Below are 10,000 nucleotides of genomic sequence, written 5' to 3' on the forward strand. Positions count from 1 at the left end.
TGCCGTGATAAAGGAGTTTGGACGTGTTCAATACACTATGGTGGACGCACGACTAACGCAACAACCACTGTGCACGTTGTGGGTAAGAACACATCCCAGGACAGCACAGCACAGTGTGTGGCTTGAGATGACACTGCTTAGTTAGAACTAATTACTGTATTAGAAATTGAATCAACATACAATTATCATCCAAAGTTAATTTTGTAGTTTAACCCTTTTCAGCCGAGGGCACCTGCTAAATGCCTAAGCTCTTTTTGGGAAAATGTGCCATCACTCTATAAAAACCTTAATATCCCAGCCTCTGAAGCACATAAAAACATGATATGGGTTTTTTAATGACTTATAATATATAATATATAAGATATAAGATTTAAAGACCCTCCTCTTGCATTAAAATGTGTTCTTTGAGCTCTAATATACCCACACATTTAATTTTAAAAACCCTCAAATCTCATGAGCCTGAATGTTCTGTCCATGTCGCTCCAGCCGCCCAGGTCAATGCAGCATATACACAGCATCCAGCATCAGTGGGTTAAACCGTAAAATGATCTATTAAGCAATTTGTCTTCATCTTACAATTTTATGAATATCTTTTACAGTATTCTCCAACAATGCTGAAAAAAACCAACCGTAAAATTAACAAAGACATATCTTTTTTTGTTTGTCCTCCTCCACATCCCTTCACCTCCTCTATCACCACCACCCCTCCCCCGTGCTGCAGACCTCTCCCCACCGCCCTCCGAGCCCATCTACACCTCCTCCTCCAGCAAGCACCCGCAGCTCCCCTGCTCCCTCTGCTCTGCGGTGAAGTGGCAGGAGCTCCAGAGACTAGGCCTCCGGGGAGGCAACTGGACGCACGTCCCCGCCCCAGACATGGAGGCCGTCCCCAGGGCAGGTGGTGCCAGTCGTCTGGTGGTGGCCTCCCTCCTCTCCCCTGGGGCCTCCCCACAGTGGCACATCCCAGCAGGCAGTAAAGTGGACGGCTCTGCCCTGCAAAAGGCCAAGCCAGGAAACGACTTGTCTCTGGTGAAGACGGCGGTGACGGTGAAGGATAGGGGGACGTACACCTGCGCGCTGGGTTTTGATAAAGGGGTAACGCTGGAGCGCAGCGTCAAGGTGGAAGTTCTGCAGGGTAAGTATTGGCAGAGTTTGTGTTTGTGATGTGTGTGTGTGTGTTATGTCTATGTATTATGTGAATACATGTGTGCTGTAGGTATCATGGTGTACTATGTGAGTAGATGACCCTTATCTCTCCACCAAGGACCTTTCACAGCCTTCGTATGAGAACACATCTGAGATTGAACATCAGCCTTCACATTCTTACTCAGTGTCTGTGTGTGTGTGTGTGTGTGTGTGTGTGTGTGTGAGAGAGAGAGTTTGTGTGTGTGTTTGCATGTGTGCGTGTGTGTGTGTGTGTGTGTGTGTGTGTGTGTGTGTGTGTGTGTGTGTGTGTGTGTGTGTGTGTGTGTGTGTGTGTGTGTGTGTGTGTGATGTGCGTGTGTGTGTGTGTGTGTGTGTGTGTGTGTGTGTGTGTGTGTGTGTGTGTAGCTTCAGAGTGTGAATGTTTGACAAGCAAGTGTTCGTTCATTTGTGAAGCTGGCAATTGTATTTTACTAAAGAGGGATGCTTATCATTACATCAGTATTCAGATCAAGTGTGTGTGTGTGTGTGTGATTGTGTGTGTGTGTGTGTGTGTGTGTGTGTGTGTGTGTGTGTGTGTGTGTGTGTGTGTGTGTGTGTGTGTGTGTGTGTGTGTGTGTGTGTGTGTGTGTGTGGGTGTGAGTGTGAATGTGAGTGTGAGTGTGAGTGTGTGTGTGTGTGTGTGTGTGTGTGTCTGTGTGTCTGTGTGTCTGTGTGAGTGTGATGTGTGTGATGTGCGTGTGATGTGTGTGATGAGGGACTGAGAGAGAGAGAGAGAGAGAGAGAGAGAGAGAGAGAGAGAGAGAGAGAGAGAGAGAGACAGGGAGAAAGAAAGAAACATGTTTGTCATTGCAACGGCTTCGGTCTATCTATCCATCAAACTTTTCTTCCCTTTGCCAGAGCTGCGCGTTTATCTTCATTCGCAGCTGGCTGTCTGGGTGCATTGTAGCCTATCAGAACTGCCTATCAGTCTAATGGTCCCGCGGGTGGCTGGCTGAATCAGGACTGGACTGTGGGAGAAAGAGGACCCGGGCACTTTTGACTTAAAGGGCCCCCTCACAATTAGCGGTGCAGAAGTGAATCACTGGTGGGCCCTGCACCCTTGTGGGCCCCTTTTTTCAGAAATGTTAAAAAAAAAAAAAATCATTTCAGAAAATAGGGGCCCACAAGGGTGCAGGGCTCACCGGGAAATGCCCGGTATGCCAGATGGCCAGTCCAGCCCTGGGCTGAATCCTTTTCGGCAGCTCCGACCGGAGAAAAACAGCCGTGTTTTTCCGTCAGCTCTATTAATGAGGCTTAATGAGCCTTTACCCTGCCAGCTCAAACCGGCAGGAGCTACTAAATGATACACAGTGTGAGCTCATTCTTAACTCTCTCTCTATCTATCTGTCTATCTGTCTGTCTATCTATCTATCTATCTATCTATCTATCTATCTATCTATCTATCTATCTATCTATCTATCTATCTATCTATCTATCTATCTATCTATCTATCTATCTCTGTCTGTCTGTCTGTCTGTCTGTCTGTCTGTCTGTCTGTCTATCTATCTACCCACACTTTCTTTCTTTCTTTCTTTCCTCACAGTTCTTGCGCTGCCCAACTCCACTGTTTTCGAGGGTAAGCCTCTGAACCTGTCCTGCACGCTGGGCCACGAGCTGGCGGGTGACCTGGAGGTGAAGTGGACCCCTCCGAAGGCCTCCTCCACCTCCTCCTCCTTCCCCTCCCTGCGCTCCTCCCTCCTCTCCATCCCCTACGCGACGCTGGGCCACAGCGGGACCTGGAGGTGTGAGCTGCGGAGGAAAGACGCGCCGCTGACAAGCCCTGCGCTGACATATGCCAGCTTGTCTCTCAAGATAGGTGAGGATGATGCCGTCAACATCGCGGGAACGAGGCGGGCACATTAGCATTGACAGATGGCGGATCCTGATATAAACAGGCAGTATTAGCATCTTACTGGCACTAGCAAGCACTGCATGAAGCCAAGGACCACGGTTCGACAGCTGTAACTATGCTGTAACCATCCTACTCCAACTGTAACTTGTCATTGTGACACAGCACTCCACAGCACACAAGTGTTCACTGCACACGGCACACAACAAAATTGCATTTATGCCTCACCCGTGCAAGGGGGCAGCCCCCAATTGTGCCTGAAGGGAGCAGTTCGGCGGGACGGTACCATGCTCAGGGTACCTCAGTCATGGAGGAGGATGGATCAGAGCACTGGTTAATTACTCCCCCCACCAACCTGGTGCGTTGGGAGTCGAAACCAGCAACCTTTGGGCTTCAAGTCTGACGCCTTAACCGCTTACCCATGACTACCCTTAGCTCCATAACTGGCCTATGCTTATGATGGTGGAGAGCCTACAGCTACAGTGCCATACTGTGCCTTTTGTTGCAGCCATTTTCAGCTTACTGCAATCAGCCCAGATGTACAGCCACATATCCTGTTACTGTAAGACACAGCATTACAAAGTTGCTGTTACTAGAATGGCAATGACCAAGTTGTAGTGCATTACTAAAGGCCCTGTGTTATGTTACAGTAGTGAAGTAACTTTTCAATGACTATTGCAGTGTTCCACTGGTGGAATGGGTCTACACTTGGGCAGTCTATGGGCAGTCATGGGTGAGCGGTTAGGGCGTCAGACTTGCATCCCAGAGGTTGCCGGTTCGACTCCCGACCCGCCAGGTTGGTGGGGGGAGTAATCAACCAGTGCTCTCCCCCATCCTCCTCCATGACTGAGGTACCCTGAGCATGGTACCGTCCCACCGCACTGCTCCCCATGGGGCGCCACTGAGGGCTGCCCCCTTGCACGGGTGAGGTATAAATGCAATTTTGTTGTGTGCAGTGTGCAGTGTGCAGTGTTCACTTGTGTGCTGTGGAGTGCTGTGTCACAATGACAATGGGAGTTGGAGTTTCCCAATGGGCTTTCACGCTTTCACTTACATTAGTTGTTTTTTATTTATTTAAATTACCTCATGTGAGTGCACAGCTGACAATCAAGATATTTGCAGCATGACTTATTGGAGATTATGCGTCCAGGTTGCCAATTAGTTCCGTACTGTACCGAAAGATTGCTTCAGTAAGCAAAGCACCTGTAATTCATGAACTGAGAAACTTGAAGTCCCAAAAATGGTTCAGTTGACTGGAGTTTACTTTGGGTTCAGCTGAATGCAATTGTTGTATTTGTATAGGGTCATTGTGGTCTTCTGGCTAGGCAGTTGGCTTTCTGATGAGAGGGTTGCAGGTTTGAATCCCGTACTAGTGAATTAGGTATGGCTGAGGATTTTTTTTAGGGGGTGCTTTTTGCATTTATTTTGATATAGGACAATGAAGACAATGCCAGGAAGCAAGTGGATAGAGAGAGTTGGGGAAGGGTTGGTAAAGGACGCATAGCAGATGAGTGCCCTACCGTTAGAGCCACAGTGGCCCCACATCACTCCAGGGAGTGTAATCAAAACCCTATGCATACAGTATAACTCGAATGCCTCTTTTCCACTGCAGGTTTTCTGGTAGGAGCTACAGCTCGACACAATGCGATTCGACCGCCACTTTTTGCTTTACGATTGAGCTGTGTCGTGCCTATTTGAAAAGCAAAAAGTGGCGGCCAAGTCGCACCGTGTCGAGCTGTAGGCCTACCAGAAAACTGGCAGTGGAAAAGATGCATAAGTTGCTTTGGATAAAAGCATCAAATATGTGTAATATAATGTATAATGTGTAATATAATGTATCTTGCTTGTCTGTGGCCCTGGTCTGCTCAGAGCGTGTGCCAGTGGATGTGTGGCTGTGGGTGGGCATTGCCAGCACTGGTGTCATCATCATCCTCCTCATCTTCATCACCAAGTCACTCATCAAACGCTGCAGACAGGTAAGGCATCTCGAAAGCATCCCATCATGGAGCACACAGCACTGAGTGGTACAGTACAACGCAACGCTGTGTCATAGCCAATTAAATGCATGGTTAAATAAGGAAAATCTGCACGTTAAGGGATAGATACTACAGTAGGTTACCCATTATACATGATGTGTAGTTATGTTTGCCATTACACTGTATCCTCATGTTGCCTGCAAATAAGCTTGTTCAGTAGATCATAGGATAATATGGGGGTTTGAATAAAAATGGCACATTCAGGTTGCCTAGGAAACTAGACGGACCCTAACGGTAGAACATATTAGTCTTGGTTTGCCAGGCTGGCTAACATGCAGGTGGATTTTAGAAAGTATTTGCAAGAGCTCGCACACCTCGAAGGCTTCTTTTTCAGCAGGTGCAGCTTTTCAGGGTACTTTCAGTCATTCGTTTTCACAAGGAAAAGCGCGACACTGCTTCTTCACGGTTCACCACTTTTTATTTTTCTTGTAGCTTGGCGTATAATTTTCTTGAAAGCAGTGTTACGCTCTTCCTTGTGAAAACAGATTTTAGGGCCCTGCCGTGGCCTAGCGGTGGGGCACTCATCTGCTATGCGGCCGACCCGGGTTCGATTCCCAGCCCGGGTCCTTTGCCGGCCCTACCCCATCTCTCTCTCCCAACTCGCTTCCTGTCACCATCTTCACTATACTGTCATGAATAAAGTGAAAAAGACCCAAAAAATCTTTAAAAAAAAGAAAACTGATTTTAGACAGTCGCCTACTATCCATCAGCTGCCTACAACTGAGGCCAGTGTGCTCATGCTCCGCTTGTGTTGTGTCTCCCCGTAGAGAAGGCCGCCCAGGCGTAAGACCAGGTTCTGCTGCTGCAACAAGTGAGTCATGTGATGTGGCCCCAGCTTCCTGTCTTCACCATAGCCTCGCTTACTAAACCACACGCACCTCATCACCTCACCACCTCACCTTGCATCCGCCTGCATCACTCTCCACTCCCCTTCTCTTGCTCTCACCACTAGCTCCCTCTCTGTTTCTCTCTCTGTGCCTCTCTCTCTCTCTCTCTCTCTCTCTCTCTCTCTCTCTCTCTCTCTCTCTCTCTCTCTCTCTCTCTCTCTCTCTCTCTCTTTCTCTCTCTCCATTTGTTTCTCTCAACTTCTCACTCCCTCTCTGTTTGACTTTCTGTCTCACCCTTCTTTCTTTCTTTCTTTCTTTCTTTCTTTCTTTCTTTCTTTCTTTCTTTCTTTCTTTCTTCCCTTCTTTGTTTCTTTCTTTCTCTATAGTGTAGTTTGTTCTGGCTCTCTCTCCGTCTCATCTCTCTCAGTGTGTTTCAGATGTGCCTAACTGCATTGTCTGCCCGTGGCTGCAGCGTGCCCTCTAATCTGTTTCATTTAGTTCCTCTCACACTACATTTTTCATTTGATCTGTCTTGAAGTCACAGCAGGTTTGGCAACAATCGTGCTGGCTCACAGCCATTACCTGCCTTTTCATATGATTTGAGATAAGATTTGGTAACTAAATTGAACATTTTGCATCTATGGAAGCGGAAAAAGTTATCTTTTTTTCTGCTGTGTTGATTCAGAGGGGTTGATTCAGAAGGAAATCCCGAATGAGATGACACTATGTGCAGTAAAGGGTAACCTGGCTTCGGGTTCAAATTACCAGTTACCATATTTCAGTCATTCGTTAAATTATCTATTTCAATTTGAGGTAGCTCAAACGAGTAATCACCCCAGCTAATTGCAATGGTAAAACCATGAAATTTATGTTTACTGTGGTTGTAGTCATCGCCGTTTTTCTATGATTTTGTGTACACATAAATAGTACAAATAAATAATCAACACTCTATTACTTAATAGGCCTACAAGTAAATAATCAACACACTATGACTCTCTATGAAGCCATAAATTTGTCCTGAAGTGCATTGATATTTTTTAGGCTATTTAATGATATTGTATGCATGCTTGCCGACTTACTCAATATCACCTCTGTGTCTCTGCTTGGCTCTCTGTTGCCTGCTGTGAGCATTGTAATGGAAAAGTAAAGCCTCCATTGACCTTGGCTGACGCAGAATGTTATGTTTCATTCAGATCGACAAGAGACTAAACATGCTGTTCTTTTGCTTTTTCTGACTCATTTTTCTGTTTCCCCACACCCTTTACTATTGCTCTGTTCACTCTCCCTCTCTCATCCCTCCCTCTCTCTCTTCATCTTGTTTCCATCAGCCCCAAGCCGCAGAAAGGATTCTATAGGACCTGAGGAGAAGAAGAGGAGGAATGAATGAATTATAGATTTCTTGACAAGGACATTTTGAGTGCGTCTTTTTTTTTTATCAGATGCACATATTTCATTAACGTTTTCTTGGACTTCAATTTGCCATGGACTCATAATCTTCAAAGTGCCAGTCAGATCCCCCAGATTTCTTTAATTAAAGCTGCACTGAGTGGTCAGTGGGTTACTTCACTCTATGTATATAAGCCTATTGTACTGGAGCTATTGTAGTTAATCATTTCTTCCTTCAATGTATTGGACTTAAATGTACATATTTCATGTTTTTAATTCATGTACCTTTATTCTTATTTGCATATGTATTGCTCTTAATAAATAAAATGTTAATCTTCAGACAGTGCAATTGTTTTCTCTCCCCAAGAACAATCAACAAATTTGATAGATATTCAAATGTAGCTTACAGTATGGGTACAATTGGCCTTTCTCAGTTGTGCAATCTGTAAAATCCAGGACAATACACTGGCTCGTACTAAGTAAAAAATAAACAAAGTAGAAATGCCAGGACAGCCTTCTTCCAAGTGCTGTGTCACGCTTCGGCCGTGTCGAATTTTGTTACAAATCCCCAAAGCCAACATTGAGTTGCGAAATTGCTTTGTCATCCTTAGGCAGATGTCAAGGCTGCTTGTTTGTTTAGGGGTGTACAAACAACAGTACTTTGATCTCTTCAAACATTGAACGATTGCCAATGTGGAAATGTAATCATTTGATGCATTTTGAGTGTATTTTGTATTGTGAATTATCCTTCAGGGTATAAATCCAAAAAATGTATATATGATAGTCGTATATGACTAGCAAAATGTCACTTTTGCAGGACACCTGAAAGTTAGGCTATTTGTTTTGAACGGGAGCAGTTACAAGGGCTACAATTTGTTACAAGTTCCATATTCCAGTGTTTCAGTAGAACTTCCCAAACTGTACAGTTTCGAAAGATTTTTGTGAGCCATCCACCAGAACATTGCATTTTCAAATGACTAATGCCAGGAAAGAAAAAAAACATCCCTTATTTTAAAAGCACAATTTGTTCTTTCTTTCCTTTGCTACACCAAGGCCCCCCTGCGTTTGTGTCTGTAAGCTGCCATGTTGCAATCCATGTTCAGGAACATTTACATGTTTTCTCACTTCCTCACTTATTTAATGAACCTCACTTGCTTCCAAAATGCCTCAAAATTTCCCAAATGTTCTCCAGTGTGGCAGAGTTGCATCATTTCCCACTAGTTTTCACTGGGAGGGGAGGGGAGGGGAGGATAGAGTGAGTGTGGGAGGGAGGGAGAGAAAAGAGAGAGGTTGAAAGGGGAGACACAGAGAGAGGATAGCATGTGGACACTGCATAAAAGACAGACACAAAGTTTTAACAGAAACGGGAAACTGTCGCGTGTGCAAGCCTGGCTGAGTTACAAGGACGACAGATTTTTGCTGGAAGATAAGGACCTGACTATTTCAACAGACACACACCTCAGGATAGTCCGATTACACCGCATGGACTCCGGTGCACTGGTTTGAACTCTTACTTGCTTCACTGACTTGGCTCAGGACACCGAGAGGACGTTAGAGAGAGAGAGAGAGAGGGTTCACCAAACGGTTTTATCTCCAGCTGTCTCCAATAGAACAACAGTTCTCTTCTGTCCCACAACTGCACTGCACTGGTCCTGGTTGACTTCCTGACTTGTGGCCATGGAGGACTCGGATCATTACACATCACTGCATGAGTTTACAGAGGAGCTCACACCAAGAGGTAGGTACTGTAACAAGTCCATTTTCTATACGCTTCTACTTAAAGGATAACTTCTGCAAATTTCGACATGTAGTTGTAATGCTCACACTACCCTGCGCTTGCCAGTATACCTGAGAATATTTTATTTGTTTCCTTCAGCCTTTTCCGAGATCCTGGTCATTGTTAATGGGGGCAGATTGTTTACATAAAAAAAAACCCATCTTGATTTATTCCCAGTAACATCCAAAAGGTTATGCAACATAAGCAGATATAGCAAACAGTGATACCTTTAAGGATAATATTTGGAGTAGGCCTATGTGAAGAAGGTTTTTAATGTAAACAAAGTCTGCCCCCATTAGAATAGCTCAGATCTCGGAAAGGGGTAAGTCGAAAAATGCAGCATCACTGGGTACTGACAAGTCAAGATTAGCGTGAGCAATACAACAGCAGATTGAAATTGGCAGAAGTTCTCCTTTAAGGTGGTACAGATGTGCTAAAGTGAAGATTGCATAAACAATGACAATTAACAGGGCTATTATGGGATTATTTATTTAGGTATTTACCATGTGGCAGGAAATCAAGATTACAACAACGAACAAGATTAGACAAACAATGTTGATTACTAAGTTTGTGCACATCTTTTGTGTTTTTGCAACAAATCAAAAAGCTGTGTAGCACAGTAGGAACAGTCCACCCTTTTTTGATTTTCACATATTTGCAGTATGTCCAAGCATTATTCATGAATGTGCATATCATTGTTGTCTATGTGTTTGCATATTAAACGGTATAGCCAAATTAAGCGTATCAATGCAAGTCTATGGGGGCAAACAAAACATCCTCAAATATACTTATAAACTACTATAACATTAATTTAAAATTCACCAGAGTGCAAAACAGCTATTTAATACCATCCTGTGATCATTTGTGGCTTGATGCTATTGCCCCCATCCACTTCCAGTGATTATGCTAAGCTGTGCTAATAATTCTGATCCAATAAATCTAA

The 10,000-nt window shown here is 44.6% G+C and overlaps 2 protein-coding genes across 2 annotated transcripts in view; both read left to right on the forward strand.

The window, feature by feature from the left end:
- Positions 1 to 7,602, forward strand: part of cd4-1 (CD4-1 molecule) — a 9,602-nt gene extending 2,000 nt beyond the window's left edge. Inside the window, exons 3-8 of the mRNA XM_063199828.1 lie at positions 1 to 82; positions 722 to 1,132; positions 2,726 to 2,998; positions 4,901 to 5,007; positions 5,835 to 5,878; positions 7,223 to 7,602. The exon at positions 1 to 82 is cut by the window's left edge and continues 188 nt beyond it. Coding sequence (XP_063055898.1) covers positions 1 to 82; positions 722 to 1,132; positions 2,726 to 2,998; positions 4,901 to 5,007; positions 5,835 to 5,878; positions 7,223 to 7,256 — 951 coding nt within the window. The 3' untranslated portion in view covers positions 7,257 to 7,602. The remainder of the gene's footprint in view (positions 83 to 721; positions 1,133 to 2,725; positions 2,999 to 4,900; positions 5,008 to 5,834; positions 5,879 to 7,222) is intronic.
- Positions 7,603 to 8,595: 993 nt separating this feature from the next.
- cldc1 (C-type lectin domain containing 1) overlaps positions 8,596 to 10,000 on the forward strand; it is a 6,647-nt gene continuing 5,242 nt past the window's right edge. The window contains exon 1 of the mRNA XM_063198845.1: positions 8,596 to 9,018. Coding sequence (XP_063054915.1) covers positions 8,958 to 9,018 — 61 coding nt within the window. The 5' untranslated portion in view covers positions 8,596 to 8,957. The remainder of the gene's footprint in view (positions 9,019 to 10,000) is intronic.

Source organism: Engraulis encrasicolus, chromosome 5, assembly GCF_034702125.1.
Source record: "Engraulis encrasicolus isolate BLACKSEA-1 chromosome 5, IST_EnEncr_1.0, whole genome shotgun sequence".
NCBI lineage: Eukaryota > Metazoa > Chordata > Actinopteri > Clupeiformes > Engraulidae > Engraulis > Engraulis encrasicolus.